Here is a 19,851-nt window from a genome sequence, read left to right on the forward strand (position 1 = left end):
TACAGAAGCCTGGCTAATACTTTGGGGCTTGTTTCAGCACGCTGGACCTTTTAGGGGATGCCCCTTGGTTTGGAAAGCGAACCCCGGGACTGCACGCACCCTCCCGCTGCTCAGCAGCAGAAAGCAGAAAGTGTTAAACATATCAAGACCTTTAGATTTTCAAAGTCTTTCTGGTATTTTTCCCTCAAAGTGGAAGCATTTCCCTCCAGATGTTTGTTCTCCAATTCATCCCTCATGACGTTCATCTGGGCCTCCAGCTCCTGGATGCGTTCCCTCAGGCCGTGCATGGAGTCTGGGTCACTGCCAGGGTCCTGCCCGGTGCCACCCGCCTCACCGGCCACCCAGGTGTCCCCAGCACCTGGGGCCACCGTGGGGGACACCTCAGGGTGCTGCCTCTGGTACTCGTCGAGGGTGTCTTGCAGGCGCTGCAGGTTCTGGCTGTAGTGCTCCTGCAGTGCCTGCAGCTCCTCGCCATGGATGGCCTGCAGCTCCTTGATCTTGGCCTGGAACTTTTCCTCCAGCGTTTGCATCTGCTCCAGGTGATACTGCTCCATGTTCTGCTTGTCACGGACAATGGCATCCAGCTGGCTGAGCCCCTCCATCCTCTCTGCCTTCAGGGCATCCTCTGTCCTGTTGAGCTGTTCGATCACATTTCGGATCTCCTCCTCGTACCGCCCCTGCAGCTCACTCAAGCTCTTGCTGCGTTCATGCCCTTCCTCCTCCAAGAGTCTCCGCTGGTTGTCCAGCTGGGACACCTTTGCCTTGAGGTCAGCATTCTCCCTCTCCAGCACGGCAATCACCTCGCTGTACTCCCCCTGCTGCTTCCTGAGCAGCTCCTCGTACTCGTCCCGCAGGAGAGACACCGTCTTCACACGCTCCTGGCACAGCGCATCCATGCTCTGCAAGGACTCCTTGTAGGACTTCATCTCCCTCTCGTGCTCCAGACGGACTTTGCAAGCTGTGTAACAAACCTGAGCCTGAACAATGGCATCGTGGACTAACAAAGACGAATACCGCTCCAGGTCTACCATGCACGAATGGTAGGAAAGAGTCTGGGATATCTTCAGGAGCTTCTGACAGTCTCTCATGGCCTCCTCAGGAGGCAGAGAGAGTAAGGCAACAGATATCTCCTTCAGAACATTGGATTTGTCCTTTAGTTGCTGGGCAAGATCTTCCTGAATGGAAACAAGAGCTTCACTACTACGGTCTGGTGCACTGCCAGTCTCCTCCACCTTGGCTAATTCCTGGCATGACACCATTTGGAGACAGCTCCCATCCCAAGAGATCTGGGTTCTTTCCGAAGCTTCTTTTTGTATTTCAAGTGCTTCAGAAATCTGGTGCATAACACTGTCAAACTCAGGAGTCCTGTACGCTTTGATGATCTCCTCCAACATGCATTTGTGCTGCTGGAGAGCTGTTTTGGTATTATGGAGCTCTTCTTCAATTGTTTTTAATCTCTGATGAAAAGATTCTCTCATTTTCTCTGCAACAAACCCAAGTTCTGCCTTGATCAATGTAGCATCTGCTACAGCACTCAGAAAACATGGGGAAAAGCCCAAACTTGTTTCTGTGTTACCCTCAGCTTCTCCTTCTCTAGTGCTCAAATGCGCTCTCAGCTCCTCCACCTGGCTCCAAAACTCCCCTTCCAGCAGCAGCTTTTTAGACAGGACACTGGCCAAATCACTGGCTGTATGAGAAACACTTACTGGCTCCAACAAAACCACCCCGGCTGTTCCCTGGATCTCTCTCAGGAGCTGGGCTATCTCAGAGCTAGCATTTTTCAAAGACTCTGCTATTTGGTTGATGAGAGAGGCTTCAAATGCCACCCTCTCAGAAAGCCACCTCAGCTGACCAGTGTCAAACACATCTGCTTGCTGCTCCTCGGAGATGTGCTCCTCTTCCCCCAGATCCCCTCCTTCTGGAGCAGGGCTCTCTGTGGTGAGGCTTTCACTCTGCTGATACTCTGATGGGACTGGCGCCCCTCTCAAGGACTGGATTGCATTTGATAAAGTTGTTTCCATGCTGGACAGAGTAACAAGGAACAAATCACCCTCTTTTTCCTTGTCTGATTTGGGCAAGGATCTTAGCTGCTCCCTGCACTTCTCTAAGCAAGTCAGCGCTTGATCGTTTTTCATCTGGAAACCTCCCAGCTCGCTGACATGACTTTCTATGAGCTTCAGCTTTTCCTGCCTCTCGCTCTCCAGCTGTGAGATCAAAGCATTGACTTGGGACAGGCTGGTCTGAAGCTGTTCCCGCAGCTGGGACTCTGTGCTGGCCCACTGATGGTGGAGGGCGATGAGCGTCTCCTGGTTATGGCCATGCTGGCTTTCAAGCTTCATTGTCACATCTTTGAGCTTTTCCTCTGTAATATACAGTTTGGTTTCCAGGGAATGGATGATGGAGAGATAAGTCTCGGAATCGCTCGTCCCCGATGAGGGGTAACCCAGAGCTGGCTCTGAAGACATGCTTTCTTCAGACAGAGATCTGTCCTGGCTTGTGTCTGAAGAGGTACTGCTTGTCCAGTTTTTCTCTGATCCATCTGGATGGATGTATTTTTGACACTGGATGCTTGAAAAACGGATCCTTTGCCTCTTGGCCCCCATGATTCCTACATCAGGCTTTGCTAAGGCTTTCTGAACCAACTCTTGGTCCTGGAGCTCTACAACTTTAGATGGGGAGCCAAACTCCTCCACTTGCCTCTGACTGGTCTCAAGAACCTCATCCTCCTCCTCCTTCAGTGCGTAAGTCAGAGGTGGGAGGACATCCTGAGTTTGCAGAGCCTGCCCTAGTTGGGGTGGATGACCTTCGTCAGCCTCAAGACTAGGGCCAAGGTCTTCTGCCTCCTCAGCACATGGACCTCTGCCCACACTACCTAATTTCTTTAAAGCCTCCTCCTTGGCCTTTAGCTTTACTTTAGTCTCCTCTAAACTGCTATCCAAAGCAACCATTTTAACCAAAGCCTCACTGAGATCTTGATCTTTCTTCTCCACAATTCTCAAGTGCATTTCCTTAACATGTCTCAGCTCCTCTTCTTTCTCTTTCAGCACCTCCTGCACCCCCCGGAACTGATCTGACACCTCCTCGAACGACTGCTCCAGATTGTGGTAGTTGGTCTCTTCCATTTTCAACTTCGCTTGTAGCTTTGCAACTTCGTTATCCGACTCGGCCACCTGATTCATGAGCTCGTGGAACCGGCACTTGATCTGATCCCTTTCTCTTTCAAGCTCCTTGATGTGCTCGGCAAGTTTTTGGATGCTGGCCTCCTTCATGGCCAGCTGCTCCTCCAGCTGGTGGACGAGCTCGCTCCCTTCGAACTTGGCGCTTAACTTCTCCTTCTGCAGAATCTCCATTTGCTGCTCGCTGTTCTGCAGCTGGTTCTCGTACTCGTTTGCCTTGTCCTCCACCTCCTTCAGGCTCTGTATCAAAACCTGCTTCTCCCTCTCGCAGCTCTCCAGCAAAGCCTCATAGTTCTTCTGCAGCTTCTCCTCCATGAGGACCCGTGCCTGCTCGCTGGCATTCAGCTGCCCGCTGAGGTCTGCAATCCTGTCCTGGAGCCGCTGCACTTCCTTCTGGTGGTCCCTCTGCAGAGCCTGCTGCATCTCCAGGTCCCGCAGCTCCTGGGTCTTCTCCAGCAGCAGAGCCTCCGCGCTCTTCAGCTTCTGCTCGCTGGCCTTCAGCTGGGAGCTGAGCGTGGCCTCGCCGTGCTGCCACTCCTCCAGCTGCTCTTTGGCTTTCTCCTTCTCGCTCCTCAGGTCGCTCTTGAGCTTGGCCAGGGTCTGCTCCTTGATGGCGAGCTCGGCCGCCGCGTTACTGAGCCTCGCCTGCAGGCTCTGAATCTCGGCCTCGTGGTGCCGGATCACGTCCTTGGCCTCGGCGTAGCTGCGCTTCAGCGACTGAATCTGCTGATTGATCACCTCTTGACGCTGGCATTGGGCTTCCAGCTCGCTTTGGAGGTCTTGGTTGACTTTGTGGAGCCTCTGCCAGGCACCTGATGGCGAGGCGGCCACCTCGGTCTTAAAAAAATTGATTAAATACTAGATTAGTAACACTCTTGGCTCTCCCTTCTGAGTGTCACACCTCTGGCCAGGCAGGCCATGGAAAAGCTCCTCGCAGCGACTTGGCTGCTACCCACAGCTCCAATTGGGATGATTTGTTCTTGGCACAATTTGGTTTGTTTAACCAACTTTTTTTTTTTTTTTTAAATGAGCGACAACTGCTTTCCAGTAACAGAAAACACTGACCACGACATCAAAACAGCTGTACAGTAACAGGCTAAATGGAAAAAAAAAATAAACCCAAACTCAAACAGAATCAAAAAAACAATGAAAAAGAAACACCAGTAGTAAAATGGAGACAGACAGACAAAAGAAAAATGCCAAGGATGACGAGGAGGAGGAGATGAAACAAGGTGGGAGGAGAAAGGAACTGCTTTTCTTTTAGTGAGTTTGTTTTTTTGGTTGTGAAACAAAAAGTGCACAGTTCAGGTAATACAGTCCACCGACCAAAAGCAACAACAGTAAGTGAGGTGACAGCAAATGACATCACATCCCACCCAAACACAGGGCGATGGGCCAGCTATTGTGGTGGCGATGTCATTTCTGTGCCTGCCAAACAGGACTGAGTGGCTGCTCATTGCATTAGAGAGATGCTGTTATGCTAAAGCTTAGGGCTAGGGAGGATCTAATTTCTCTACCTGCAAAATAAAATAAACCAACAAAAGACAAAATAAAAAGCCCAACAAATGGAGGGAAGGAAAAGGTGTGATGAGAATGTAAAAATGAAAGAAACCAACCTTTGTGAGATTCAAACCAAAGCAATGGAGCATGCAAAGAGAAAACTCACAGAAAGCGTCATGCAAAAGGCGACAGAAATTATGTATCTTAAAAAAAAATACACAGACAAGAAGAGGCGAGAGAAGCACAGCGTTAAGCCTAGGAATTTGGCCTGCCTTGCTGTACTCTGGTTGCTGATTAAGGAAAGCCCACAGATGTGACACTCAGTTATGTTAAGTTAAATTTCATGCTTTACACCAAAAACATGCAAGAACATCCGCCCGGGACAGGTTAGTGCGTGCCCCCTCCCACCCACAGCAGCTGGAGCTAGGGATGTCTCCAGCCCATCTGAAAGGAGCACGAGCTCCTGGTGTTTCTCCCAGTAGGGATCAAGGTTAGGGTGCCCCATCCCGAGGAAGCTCAGAGCAAGAGAGGAGTTACACGAGGCCAGAGAGGCTTCGGTGCATGGCACATGCATGGGAGGGGTGGCTCAGCACTGCCTCACAGAACAGGCAGCTCATGGGGTCTGTGCAGGGCTGGTCAGGCTGCCAAGGAGGGGTTGCTGCCTCCTAGGCAGCTCAGGAGGGATGGGTTTGGCAGCAGTCAGGCTTCTCCATCAGCCCTCCTCATAGACAACGAAGGAACCTCCTCAAAATCAGGCATGATGGGGGGGTCAGGGGGGGCACATGAAAGTCAGAGGGTTTGTCCAAGAAAATCCTGTGATGTTTGTCTGCAGTCTGGGGCTGCAGAATTCCCCCAGTGGCTCCACTCCCTCCACCCGAACAGGGTTTGGTGGGGTTACTCCCTTCTACAATAGGACTTTAATCCCTCTGGCTCCCAGGAAACACAAGGGAAATCCCCAGAACAATTAGACTGGAGTAGGCAAAAGCCTCCAACCTTTCCAAAACCCCTCTCCAACTTCCAGGTCCAAGTTTGGGTCACTTCTCACTGCATCTCAGCCTCTCTGCAGGCTTCCCCTCTTGCCACCCCTCCTCATATTGAGGCACTGTGGCCAACTTCAATTTGATGATGGATTCAGCATCCAGCTTTTAACCCCATTCCTGATTTTTCCAGGCTCCAGGCAAAGGGAGGTCAGACTCTCTGCTCTTCCAGCTCTGCCAAGTGAAAATGGAACTCCTCCAAGCAGGCACTGTCAGCTCAGAGACTCCAGAAATGAATTAATTACTCCTCCTGGGAGATCATGGGCAAGGACGGCAAGACGTCCCCCTCCCTGGGCTGGCTCCACTGCCTGTGCAACTTCCTCAGGGAATATTTTCCTGTGAGAAATAAGGATGCAAGGTTTGGCATCGACACTGGGTTTGCTGCCATGGGACCGCAGTGTGTGGCCATGCATGGCCACTATGATCCACAGCCAGTCTGGTCAAGTAGATTTGAGCAGGTCAAAATGCTGCCCCTGAACAGAACAGGACTATGGACTCCTGAGAGCAGCCAGAAGATTCCCTGCAGGTGCCACGATTTCCTCCAGACATGGATGTTCACAGAGGAATGGCTGGGAAAAACCTGCTTTGTTTAGACAAGGGGAGGGAAGGTTTCCCCAAAGACCATCCTGCCTCTTTTGCTGGATCCTCCAAAACTCATTTCTAGGCTTTGCTGAGGAATCTTGTAGATTCCAGCAGAAACCACCAAAGTGATCCAAGATCATCCAAGGTCATCCCAGTGCAAATCCCAATCTGGCTGGAGGGAATGTGCCCAGGAGATATATCTGAGTGTTCTGTGTTTGCCTGTAAAACGGGTACTCAAAATCCCCAGTCAGGAGCAACTGGTGGGCTACAGGATGCTTGGAAAGCCTTGTGTTCACCCCACTACCTGAGGGGAGTATCTGGGGCACAGAAAGGGGGAAACAGCTGCTACAAAGGCAAAACACAGTATGGGATGGATCAGAGGTGTACTTTGCTGAGGTCCCATCTGTTTGGCTCAGTTTTGTTTTCCCTTGGGACAGCTAACAGGTAATGTTACGTTCTATTCCATCCCAGATCAGAGGTTTCCATAAGCAGATGACTCTGGTAATGCTACATAACTAGCCATGTTTGCAAGAAGATCAAATCTCTCAGAGCTCAGCGGTGGTCACCCAGGATGTCCCCACAAACACCAGAGACAGAAGCCCACTGGGGATACCTTGGGCACAGGGAAGATGGATCTCCCTCTCCTCCCTGCTCTCCTACCTGCAACACGTAGCCCTCCCGGGCGCTCTGCTCTCGGCCCAGAGCCACTTTCAGCTGATCCTGCAGGTGCCGGTTCTGCTCCAGGAGCTCCAGGGCCTCCTTCTGCTTCTGCTCCAGCTGGAGGGACACGAACAGAGACAGTGTCCAGGGAGTGGGCAGGGGATCAGCCATAAGGAACAAGTGGCTCGGAGGGGACATAGAGCAGAATTAACAGAGCTTTTGAAGGCAGCGCTGCTCTGCTCTGCTCTGAGACCTGGATTTCATTTTGCCAGGAAAATCCCTCCCCTCTGAAAGAACTTATTTATGCAATAGTGTAATTCGTAAAGCTCACTGCGGCAAAGGATGAATGGCACCAGTTCGTGCCAGGCACAACCCTGGCAAATCCCAGCCCAGTTCTGCTCTGTGATATTCCTGGTTACTCCATAAGAAAAGGTTACCTCTTTCATTCCCACTAATACACCTTAATCCCAACTCAACAACCTTTTTAATCCCAGCCATGGAACTCTTCCAAGTAAACTGAGTCTCCTCCATTCTTTTCCAAAAATCTTAAGACTATTTGATGGAGGCTCCACAAAAAGCAACTTTTGTGGTGTGTGCTGCAACTCAAGGCAGTTTATAGCTGCAGACACAAATCTCTATAGCTGCAGAGGCACAGAGTATTAGGAGTTTGAATTTGTAGTCTGGCTAATACGCCTTGATTGTACCCATTTTGTCAGAGACAGGCTGGCTACAACCATCACAAATCAGGCTGGGACTGGCTGGGAGGGGTAAGGAAGTACCAGGCTGTAAGAACAACCCTTTCTGCAGTTGTGGGGAACTTGAAAGCTGCTGGCAAGGCTGAACAAGAATAGATGCAGATCCGTGTCCTGCCAGCTCCCCAAGGAACCTACAGCATCTCCGCTAGTTGCTATTATGAAGGAGGAATATTTACAGCTATTTTTAAGCCTATCTCAGGCTCCCTACCATCACCCCAGTGGCCTGAAGGCCATTCTGACAGGCAGCCTGCACCCTACACACCCCTTTACCTCCTTCTCCAGCAGCGTGGTCAGGTGCTGCTTCGCCAGCCCCTCTTCCCGGTCCTCGGCGTTGGCGAGGTGCAGGGGTGTGATGGGGATCTGCTTCTCCTCCCGCAGTGGGGTGGTCTCCACCTGGTGCCAGCGCTGCTCGATCTCCACGTGGACATTCTGTGGTTTGATGTCTGCTGGGACGGGCAGGATCCTGTCCACCTCCATCCTCAGTGCCTCTTCTGACCCTGCCCCATCCACGGCATCGATCATCTCGAAGCGCTTGCGCCGCTCCTCCCGCCGCCGGGCTCGCTCCCGCTCCAGCTCTCCCGGGTCAGCGTCGGCGGCTCCGGTGTCCCTGGGGAAGGCGGCTGAGCCGCTACTGGAGGAGTCTGCAGCGTTCGCACGTTCCTGCACCAGGGCCTGCTGGATGGGGCGAAATTCAGCCCAGTCAAAGGTCTTGGACCGTCCTTCTCGTCGGCGTTCGCGGGCTCGGCTCCGCTTCTGCTCCATGTCCAGTTCAGCTTGTTCCGCATCCGGCTTCTCGCTCGGCTTTGGACCGGTCTCGAAGGAAGAGCTTGTTTTGCTTTTCTCTTCCGGCAATGAGCTACGAGGACAGAGAGAGGGTGAAGGAAAGTATCAGTGGGTGCTGGAGACAGCCAGGCGCTCCCATGCATGCCTCCGAGAGCCGGGTGGAAAAGGGCTGCTGGAAGCCCAAGCCAATGCCACGTGGGTGCCCCCTGCCCCTCCGTCTCCCCTCATGTGCAGGAGCTGTTGCTGCCCTTCCCCTGGTTGTGCTGGTGTGCAAAGCCTTGGTGCAAGCGGCCCCAGCTGCTCCTGGGACACCCTGGCACCAGGAGAGCAGCTGATCCCAACCCTGCTTCTCCTTGGCAGCCACACTGGGGCCAGTGACCATGACCAAGCAGCAAACCCATGGCTGAGGCAGCAACCCCAAACTGTGCTGACAGAGGTTCCAACAGCTCCTCCAGCTCCCCAGCTGTGGGTCTCCATGCACACCCCAACTGGCATAGTCATGTGCTTGTGGGAAAGATGCCACCAATCCCATCAAAGCCAGGCTAGCTTCAGAGCTGTGGGGTGGAGTAGCACAGAGCAGTTCCAAGAGTCTTGGGAAACTAGGGTAAGGTTCCCCTTCAGCTTGGTAAAGTATTAATGGGTCTATAACTTCTCCATGCCACTATCTTCCCCGAAGGCACAGACTTCCCCAGGGCACCCAGCCCCACAGGCAGCACGGGCAGCCCCCTGGCACTGGGCAGCCCCTCTGGCACTGGACAGCCACCCTGGCACAGGCAGGGGTGAGTGCAGCAAGGAGAGCGCGTTACTCAACACATCACGGAAATCACTGAAAATGCCAACTTCTCAAGCAAGGAATGATTTTTAGTGCTGAGTTAGGAATGGTGGGTTGAGGGGGGAGACATACTCATCAGGCAGGGGAAGTTAATATGGGAAGGCAATACCATTTCTAACCTACAGATAATCCATAATGCAGTATTAGCTTATTAAATACAGACATGCCAGCCCTGTAACATGCAGATCAAAATTAAACCAGAAAACAGCAGTATGCTAAGTCTGTGGAGGAAGCCTGTCCCAAGGGAGTAGTGGGCACTTGCTGAACTCTTTCTGCTACTCAAAGCTCCAACAGCTTCCTCCCAAGGCACAGTCCTGCTGCTCAGGCTGACTCCTGGCTCTCCCAGCTTCCAATACAACCACAACATCCCCAGCCTCCAGCAGGGGCTCAACAAGCTTTCTGCAAAAGCTGAAAAACAGCTCACTGTGCCCTTCACTACAAGCTCTGACCCATGGGACCACATGCATGGGGACTGCCGTGATTTGGAACAGCAGCAGCAGCAGCAACAGCAGCATTTCGGCTTCTCCCACCTCAGAAACACACCGCAACCCCCAGCCAAGAACCTCATGGATGTGCACACGCCCAAAACAAAGGATGGGGCAGAAGAGATGGCTCTGGATGGGCTAGTATCTTCCGATGCACTGTCATCCAGCAGCAAACCACAGCTCAGTAGAGCTGGGTTTTGAGAGACTCTGGTAGTTACAGGCTAAAACCAGCTCAGAGATAACTCCTTCTTCAGTGCTGTCACTTGCAGCTAATAAAATAAACCCAGAAGGCATGATGATGAAATGTCACTGCTCCTCACCCATGATACTGCACGACTCCAAAGCCAGGCTCTCAATCTGGAGTCAGTTAGTGATTACAGCTGCATTTTTAAGTAAAGCAGGGGTGAGATTCAGTCTTAAAATGGAGAAGAGTGTTAGGAAAGAAATGGGGGTCCCGTGGCCTGCCATATGGCGTTGGGATACAGAAATTTTGCTGTCCTAAATCCCACGTGGAAGAATCTTGGCATTTCTAGAGATGTCATCTCTCAGGAGTTCATTTCTCCTCTGCTGCTTTCCAAAGGGCATGGGATGTGGGTCAGGGAGCAGAGGGACGGCCGCTGGGAACGAAGTGAAAACACTCAGAAGGTTGACCCTAAGTTTCTCATTTCATCTCCTCCAAGTGCCCCATGGCTACTAATTGTGCTCAACCATTTCACATCTCCTCCACCATATTAATGAAATTAATTCATATCACACAGGAAGGGAGTGGTCTTTGCCTCCCAATGGTGTTTATAGGTCAAAATAAAAAGGTTTTTTTTAATAGGGGTGGGTGTGGGAGCAGTGCAAGCTGAGCACGCTGTGGCAAGAAGCACACAAAGGTGGCAGGAACTGGGGAGCACTGGGGAACCCAGCCTCACAAGGGCTGTGAGCTCACCATGGATCCAGGTCTCAAGCAGCCACTTTTGTTCATAGAGGTATTTTCTATTTGCCCCATCATCATTAACGGACTGTAATTAGTGTCTCTGCAGATTGCAGGGCACTGTTGAGGGCAGGGAGCAGTGCAGCATCTGCTCCACGCTGGGTGCTGACACATGCAGCAATGTAAACCATCATTAGGCCCAAGAAACCAAGACAAGGAGTGTTTGGCTAGGTGGAGCCATGGCAGCAGGTTAATGAGACATGGCCAAGGGCTGCAGGAGTGTGTGGGTTGGGGCCATCCCAGAGGTGGGTGACCACCACTGCCCTCCCAGCACACCCAGCACAACACCCCGCCTGCCCCTGGCCACACTGCGCCAGCACCTGGCACTCCTCCATGCTAAGCCATGGGCAGTTTGTCCTTCAGCCTTCCAGCAGACCCCTTCACCCACTGCCTCCTGAGTGTGGAATGCAATGACATCCCAAAGCCAGGTGGGATGGGCTGAGATACCCCACACTGCTGCCAAGGGCTGCCAGGCAGGCACCAGTGAACACAGCCCTGCTGCACACACAGCACAGGTCTCCTCAGCAATGTGACCAACCCACACCAGCCTCTACCCCGTCTGACACCAGCAGGGTGGGAAACAACAGAAGCACACACATCATTCCCTTCTCCCAGCTCAGGATTGCTTCAGTCTGTTTGCGCAGTGTAACAAGTTACTGCTCAACCAGGACCTGCGCCTGGACCCTCTCAGAGGAAAAGCCGAGTGAAACCACTTTGTGTGGGCTCAGAGCAGGTGCAGACAGTGAGCACAGGGCTATTGTGCTTCAGTAACCTGTGAGCAACCATAAATACATCTGGCTCTTTAAAGGCAGAGAGGTCCCCTCAAATTTCCTTGGTCTTCATCTTCGTATCTAGTCACATCGGAAGATACCAGTGTGGGGTAATCAAGGGTCAAGACCAGGTTGCTTCTTCCCTTCTCTCTGGCTTTTATTTAAAGGAAGAAAAAAAAAAAAAGAAAAAAGGAAGGGGGAAAGAAAAGAAAGAAAAATAAATGGAAACTGCAGGACTTCCCATCCGAGGTGCAGAAAAGGAGGAGCATGCAGTGAATCACGAGATATACAAACCACAGAACGTTAATACAGGAGAGAACACAGTTTTCCAACCTGGGCTTCAGCACGGATAGTTTCAAAGAGAAGTTTTTCCTGGATTGCATGGAAATCAAACATACACAGGAGTGAGGAGAGAGGCGGCTTCCCCAAGACCCCTGTGAGATCCACCAGAGCTTGAGCAGGGCTGGGAAAACAGTGGCTAAGGGCTAAGCAGGATGGGGAAGGAGAGGCTGGAGCATCTCCAGGTCAACAGCACTGGGTGAGAAGAGCCATTCCATCAACACAGGGACAAACCTGGCAAAAACCTGCTGGCTGCAGCTACAGTAAGGACAGGAGACAGTGTTGCAGCCATGTCCACGCAGCCTGTAAGAGGTGGCCTGTAAGAGGTGGCCTGTACTAGTGTGGCCAGCTGTGTGGCCAGCACAGACAGCTGTGAGGAGGCCAAACACCCTGCACACACAGCCAGAAGTTCCCACAGAAGGTACTCTGTGATGCACGAGGTCCCCTTCCTCTGGCACCGACGCAGGAGGAGACACCAGCGTTACTACAGCTTAAGGGGGACGAGCTGCAGCAGCTTTCTGGAAGATCAGAAGAGGAGGGAAGATGAATTCCTGGCTGGAGTTTAAAATAGATCAGAGCCAAACAGTTTCTAAACTGAACCCTGGGCTGCTGCTGTTGTGACCCATAGAAGGGCTGGGTAGCTCGTGCTGAACAGTAGCCAGAGGAAAGGGTGAACCCAGCACAACTGAATCCAATTGGTTTCACAATACCTGGTGGGAATCCAGAGGAGCCTTGATACAGAAACAGTATTTCATATTCCTATGCACAAATTAAAACCACATTTTCAACCCTCTTTGAAATCTGCACGTGTAAGAAGAACTCGGCATATCAGCGTTCCCACAAAGTGTATCCAAATTAAGCTCAGAGAGATGTGAGAAAGAGCTGCAGCTTCCAGGAACAGACAGGCTCAGAAAGAGGAAAAGAAAAGGGATGAGGGACAAGTTACTCCTGCACAGCAAACCACACAGCTGCAGGGGCTGCTGCACTCCCCCTTACCTTGTTACATCAGGAGCAGTGGTGGGGCGAACATGTTTCATGATGGTCTGGATCCAGTTGCGGCGGATACCCGATGTCATGGCAGAGAGGGTGAACTCCCCTTCCTTTGTCTACAGAGAGAGAAAGAACAGCTCAGAGCAGGTGATTGCACCCACCAGCAGCTTCGCAACTCCCCAAGACCACCCTGCACCCATCCCCAAGCCCCTGGTGCTGGGGCACTGCTTCCTAGCCACACAGAGGTCAAACCCAGTCCCTCCATCCCACAGCACACTCCCTGTGGGCATTAGAATTTCTCAGCAACCAGGCTGATTCTGCCATAGGTGAGACACTAAGGCTGTGACAAAACCTCCCCTTCCTGACAGCCAAAAAACTGGCTCTCAACCCCAAGGGCACAACTCTCTGGAGCACTGCAGGGGGATGCTGAGTGACCTTTCTGGTGTGTTTGGGGAGATGTTCCCTTTTTCAAGGACAAACATCCCCATCAGATGTCCTGCAGCAGGACTCTTCCTCCTCCCCATGTTGTCCTTACGTGGATCTGGAAGCCGTAGTTCCGCTGAACTGGGTATTCAGTGACATCGTAGCACGTGGATAAATCGATTTCTCCATCCAGGTCAGCTGCCTGCAGAGGGAAGAGGGAAAATAAGCCACAAAGCTTTGCAGCCCCAAAGCCTGGTGGGCTCACAGGGAGGCACAGCAGGTCCCTGAAAAGCACAAAGCCCTGAAGGGGCTCCAGGATTTCAGCATCTGGGAATGGGGGCACTGAGGGAGGCAGTGACCTGCCCAGCTTCTGTTTGGGAGCACCAGGAGCTGCCCTGTTGAACACTGACAGAAGGCACTTACCTCCTCTGCCACTGAATCCCGGTAGTATCTCAGGCTCTGGTCAGTCAGCACAAACCAATGCTTCTTCCACTAGGAAACAACAAAGATGGAGCAGTCGCAATCCTGCTCCTTCCCCACCAGCATAGTCATAGCTGCTCGTCACAGGTCGACTGGCAGAGTCCCCCCACCAAGGACACAGCTCATTGCCTGCCCTTCCCAACTCCACACGTAGCTTCATCAAGGCCCCTCCATGGGAAAGGGGAGACCCAAACAGGCAGCAGTGCAAGGGACAGTGATGGTTTGCTGCCACCCTGCAGAGTACCAGACCCTGCATGTGACAGTGACACCGCGAGAGCCACAGCGCAGTCACAGCCTCCCCATTAGCTCCACTGCAAGAAGAGGCTTTTAGGGACTGCACTTAAAGCCTTTTCAGCACAAAAAAAAAAAAAAAAAAGTAGTAAAACACTCATGTTTTATCAGCAGTACCTAGAAATTGAGCTGGGAATCTATTCTTAGCCCTTGCTCTATACAAATCTGCCTCCTGAACGCTTCCAGCACAGGCTCACCCAAGGTAGCTTTCAGTCAACAAAGCACTAGCTCCAGCTGCCAATTCCCCTTTGGCTGTCTATGGATGTGTCCCTGGACCCAGGGGTACCCACAGGAGAGCCTGGGCCACCCACAGCCACAAGAAAATTGCCCTCATTTTCCCTTGACAGCTGAGTAGGAGGGAAGGGAATCCAGGGAAGGGGTGGTTTGCAACAGCCAAGGCCATCCACACTGCCTCAGCACCAGTGCCCACTCCTAAGGCTCCAATAGAGCAGAATATCCTGCAACCCTTTGGGAACTGGCAGCAAGAAAGTGACACCAGCTGCTTCCCTCAGAGCCATTTATTTATTTATTGCCACTTCCCTGGCACTCAGGAAATTTTACCTGAGCCTCATTACTGACACCAAAGAGGTTGCTGGGTCACAAGGGAGATGAGACTAATAAATAGGGAACAGGAACATGAAACCAGCGCTGCCATCCAAGCTGCCCTGGCTTGATATGATATCCACCTTTGGAACCTCCCCAGGACAAAGCACCAGCAATTCCCACTTCAAGAGAAGTCCAATACTGATCTGCTCCATACACTGGGGCTCCATCAGCACTGAGAGCTGCTCCATGCACAGCCAGGATGTTAGAGTGAGCTGCCAGAAACCAGGACTGACCACAGCATCAAACACTGACACGAAGGGCAGAGCTTTCTCCTCACTCACCTGCCCATCCTCATACTGCTTTGTCAACCAGCCTTTCTTGAAGTTCAGCAGGTCAGGCTGGAAGAAAGGATAGAAGGATCAGGAGAGGGAAGAAGCATCTGCGCTCAGAAGGCAACAGCAGCAAGTTGATAAAACCCAGAAGAGCAATAAAAGAGACGAACAACAGTTAAATTCATAGAATCACAGACTAGTTTGGGTTGGAAGGACCCTTTAAAGGTCATCTAGTCCAAACTGAACCATTACACTGCATGGTGGTTAAATGTTTGCTCCTAGGAGGAACTGAGACCTCTGCACACCTCTGCAGTTTATTCAGGCTGTTCCCTTCCTACCATTTCTCCTGCAATTTCCTACTGCTACACCAGCATTACACAAAAAGGATAAACAAGGAATTAGCAAGACTTCAGGCAGTTTTACTCTCTATTATGGAAGAAGATAGATATTATGGAAGAAAAACTATGTGCTACTGATGCAAGGCTGCAGGGCTTAAAACAGGCTGAGTTCCCAAGGCTGGAAATACAGGGAATCTGAGCCCTGCACCACCCAAGTGACACCTGCTTTTTCCTTCAATGTGGGTGCAGGGGGGTGTTGAATTCCTGAAAAAAGCAAGGAGGACAGCTTGGGATAATGGCTGCCAACCCGTCCTCCTAGCCCTGCCTGTGTGCAGGGAAGGATGTGGTGGAAATGCTTTCACTCCCCCGAGGCTGAGCTCCTCCAGCTGCTCCACGTGCTGCAGAGTGGAGGAGGAAGGGAAAAGGACAGCAGTGTGTGAAAGCCAGCTGCAGCATCTGAAATGGGTTACAGCAAGGGCAGCAATAGAAACCGGGTCTGGGAGTTTATTCAATCAAACTCGTGGGGCAGCACATTCCACATTTGAGTGATCCAGTGGTGGTGTGAACCCAGTTCTGCTCCACAAAAACACATGGGAAAGTAAAGCATTAAATTATAGAATGTTTTGGGTTGGAAGAACAGTAAAATCATCCTGTTCATGATCACACCCTGCCATGGCAAGGACACCTTCCACTATCCCAGGCTTCTCCAAACCCCACCCAACCTGGCCTTGAACACTTCCAGAGACGGGGCAGCCACAGCTTCCCTGGGCAACCTGTGCCAGTGCTCCACCACCCTCACAGGGAAGAATATACTCCCAGTATCTCATCTAAACCTGCATGACTTTCTTCCCTTCACTAGATAAGGTGCACTGCCACTTCACATGCACTTCTTGCACTTTTTATTCCCACCAAGAATTTTAAAATCACTCTTGTGGCTGTACAGGTCTACAGAACAAGCTCCAGAAACACCAAGCTACTGAATTTTTCTGGTAAGTCCTTGAATTGAAGCCATCCATCCACAAAAAAATGCAACTTGTATTTACAGTAGCTCTGTAATCTATTTGAGAGACTAGCAAGTGTATTTATTTTGCTCCTACAGAAGGGCGGTGAGGGAGAGAAGAGCACTTTGTGTTTATTCTGTACTGTTTGCCTCCAGGTCTGGTGAGCATTTGAAATATGCAAAGGGAGGAAAGCTCAGGAGGGAAGATTCAGCCCTTCCTTGCAGCCTTCATCCCACTCACACCCTCTTCCAACTGCATAAACATCAAGGAAATGGCATTAGAAAACTAGGACATGTGTCTGCTTAGCCTGGTCTGTGTCCCTGCCCCTGGCAGGGGAATTGGAACAGGATGATCTTTAAGGTCCCTTCCATCCCAAACCATTCTGGGATTCTGTGATCCTATGAAAATACCACAGTCATGACACAGCAGCTGCTCTGTCCAGAAACAGGACTGACCCTCTGTGAGCTGGAAATGCCCTGCTGCAGCCTCTGCTGGGGGACACCATGGGGCAAAGAAGGGCTCTGGCCAGCTGAGGTGACCCAAACACTTCCAGGGTGACCTACAGCATGAGTGTTTGACACATCACACAAAGCATCGAGGAAATGGGGTATTCCAGGGGAAAATAACCAGAACAGAGTCTGCTTCCTAAGCTGCTGCAGCACTTTAAGTGCTCCTCACAAGACTCTGAGTTTTGATTTCTGCAACAAGCAAGAAGTGTGGTTCTTCACACCAGATTCAGGTCCCTGAACCTGCTCCAAGTCTGAGTGTATCCCATATCCTATGTGCTGGCTGTGAGGAAAGCAGCAACAGTCCAGTTTTTGTGAGACCTTCTGGGAAGGGCCTCTCATGTCCTCCTCCAAGGTAGGGGACATGGCCCTGGTGGCTCACCGTCATAGAGGACTCCGTGGACCTTCTGTCCAGTGACTTTGCCCGGCGGTGTGGGGACAGAGGTGACGCAGACACGTCCAGGATGGAGCCCACGGCTGCTCCTTCACAAGTGAAGTCCTGTGTGAACAGCATTAGCCCAGATCAGTGCAGAAACTAGGACAGAGTCCTGCTCTCTTGGCTCATGGCATAAAAATCTGCTTTATTTAAGGGACATCTCAGGCTCAGAACAAGTGTCATTTCCTTGGCAATACATTTTTTTGTCCTTTCAGGCATTAATTTGTTCCCATTATATCCAAGCATATCTGGGGCTCTCAAACCTGGCTTTTTTTGTTCCTTCACCCTATCCTGATGTGTCCTGCCATGCTGGATCTGAAGTTTCCCTGTGTTATTATGGAGAAAGAAGAGACAGCCTGATTTCCCACTCTGACCTACACCTGGGCCAAGGGAGCAGAGCAGGAAAATTTGCACAGACCGAGCACACACCAAGGTTCAACTCCTGCAGGAACTGCGTGTGACTCCAAATCCACACCCAAGGACAAACCCTGTAGCTGAACCCTCTATCCTGGGCTGCAGAATTCCAGGTTTCATCTTCCAGGAGAATTTGGCTGAGCATCTTACCCGTTTCCGTGGGAAAACTCTCTTCTCGCTCCTGCCCTGCCGCGTCTCGCTGGAAAGGGCAGCACCTCCCGAGGCATTTGTTTCCATGTGCTCTGCATTCTCAATATCTAGTGCCTCAAATTTCTCAATCACCTGGGATCTCCTGGAAAACAAAGACAAAAGGGAAACCAGAGATGGTTTAAACACAAGAGCAGCAACTGCGTGGAGCTGTACAACCCCACAAATTTAAGGTCGCAGAAATTTCTTGACCCAGAGTTCATGCACACCTGGCTTTTGGTCCCTGTTTTGCTGTGAGCTCCAGCGTGGTCAAATCCAGGGTAAAATCCCTGATCTGACATCGTTTTACCCACAAAGTGGGGAAAAATCTCAAATTATTCAGCTCTGCACCTAGCATCTTCTTCACTAACTAGAAATTTCTCACAAAACCAGCAATAAGTTTTTATTTGTGAATTTTACAGCCCCTTAGGAATCCCCCTTAGGGATTATGGAGCAGCTTTGGCTTAAGCTTTGCCTCTTACCCTCTAGCACTGGGGCTCTCAATTGTTCCCTAGACCCCAGAGCACAGACACATGAGACCAAGCTGGGGTGCAGAGGTAATGGGTGGCTCTGGGTCCCCCAGTCTGTTCACTGCAACAGGAACCCTCTGAAAACTCAGCCTCACACAGGGAACAGCCACAGGATTGCATGGAACAAGGGGTGTCCATAGGTGCCCCCAGACCACACTTCTGGCTCAGGGTGCACCAGCTGGAAGGACATAAGATGAGGAGCACCCTGTACCACAGCAGGGCACTCCCTGAAGAACCTGGGGCCTTTCCCTCCTCTTAACTGGGCAGAAAATACAGTCTGGACATCAGGGAGCACAAGCTGGGCTCTCAGACACTGCCTTGGTGGCCCATTGTACAGTGGCACTTGTGTCTCTGAGGATGGAGAACTATGAAGAACTGTGGAGGAGCCAGCCCTGGATCAAACCCAAATGGGATTCTCTTAAGGACGAGCAAACAGGTGGAATTAGAAGTACTGTTTCAGCATGAGGAGCTGCTTGCTGACCTACAGGAGAGGAATTTCCAAAGAACCTTCTCATGTCTAAGTCTGCATTCTCAGGGGTTCAGACAAGTATCAGCCTCAGGTCTTCAATCACAAACTGGAAATATAAAGCAAAAACCCACCACCAGCAACTGCCAGCTGTACTCTGAGATATGAGGCTTGAAGTTCCGTTTCAAACCTCCCCAAAAAGCTCTGTCCAGGTGGTTTCTTGACACAAAATTTGGACCCACATGTACCACATCTAAACTTGGGGCTGCTTGCTCTGTGCGAGTCTCTGATGTGCATGAAAATCACAATGGCAACCACATGAGGGAGAACAGGTTATCCAAAATAAAAATATTTTTAACACTTCCCACAAAGAAGAACAGTAGGTTAAGGGTTCAAAAATCATGAGATGTTCATTTTTCAACCAATATTTGCACCAAATTCTATAAATGAGACAACCAGTCTGAGCACATCCCATCCCCTGGGGGGACTGGGGCCCCCCACTGCTGCTCAGAGCCAGGCTGCCAGGACACAACCAAAGAGGAAGAGACAAAATTGGTGGGGAAGACATTGCTTTGTAAATTTAAATATCTTTGATGCTTTCAGGGGACATCTGTTCAGCCCCTGCTGCCTCCCAGTTTGCAAACTGGGAGTGGGCAGATCCCCAGCTTGTGCAGAGCTCCCGATTTCCCTGGGATGTTCTGCTCATGAGATGCCTGACATAGGCTGTGGAACATAAATCCATGTTCTGTTTCACTGACAGACTGGGAATTGTTATGGAGCCACATATTTTTAACCCTTTTTGTACTGGCCCAGCCTTCTCTGAGTCTCAGTTCAGGAGGGAGGAAAAGGTCCATGAATTAACATTGTCCGCGCCCTATTAGGTGAAGGTCTGAAGAAAAACAAATCAAGAGGAAAAAAAAAAAAAAAGAGAACATAAACCCAACCAAAAAAAAAACTATAAAAACAAAATCAAAAGCAGGTTGATTTCTCATGAAAGGGGCTGCACCACCAGGT

The 19,851-nt window shown here is 51.1% G+C and overlaps 1 protein-coding gene across 1 annotated transcript in view; it reads right to left on the bottom strand.

Moving 5' to 3' along the window:
• Positions 1-19,851, bottom strand: part of MPRIP (myosin phosphatase Rho interacting protein) — a 73,648-nt gene that overhangs the window by 12,109 nt on the left and 41,688 nt on the right. The window contains exons 8-16 of the mRNA XM_062503634.1: positions 17,806-17,947; positions 17,188-17,304; positions 14,970-15,026; positions 13,735-13,803; positions 13,424-13,513; positions 12,895-13,004; positions 7,981-8,566; positions 6,956-7,072; positions 150-4,013 (exon numbers count right to left, since the gene is read on the bottom strand). Of these exons, the coding sequence (XP_062359618.1) occupies positions 150-4,013; positions 6,956-7,072; positions 7,981-8,566; positions 12,895-13,004; positions 13,424-13,513; positions 13,735-13,803; positions 14,970-15,026; positions 17,188-17,304; positions 17,806-17,947 (5,152 nt within the window). The remainder of the gene's footprint in view (positions 1-149; positions 4,014-6,955; positions 7,073-7,980; positions 8,567-12,894; positions 13,005-13,423; positions 13,514-13,734; positions 13,804-14,969; positions 15,027-17,187; positions 17,305-17,805; positions 17,948-19,851) is intronic.

Source organism: Cinclus cinclus, chromosome 16, assembly GCF_963662255.1.
Source record: "Cinclus cinclus chromosome 16, bCinCin1.1, whole genome shotgun sequence".
Lineage (NCBI taxonomy): Eukaryota > Metazoa > Chordata > Aves > Passeriformes > Cinclidae > Cinclus > Cinclus cinclus.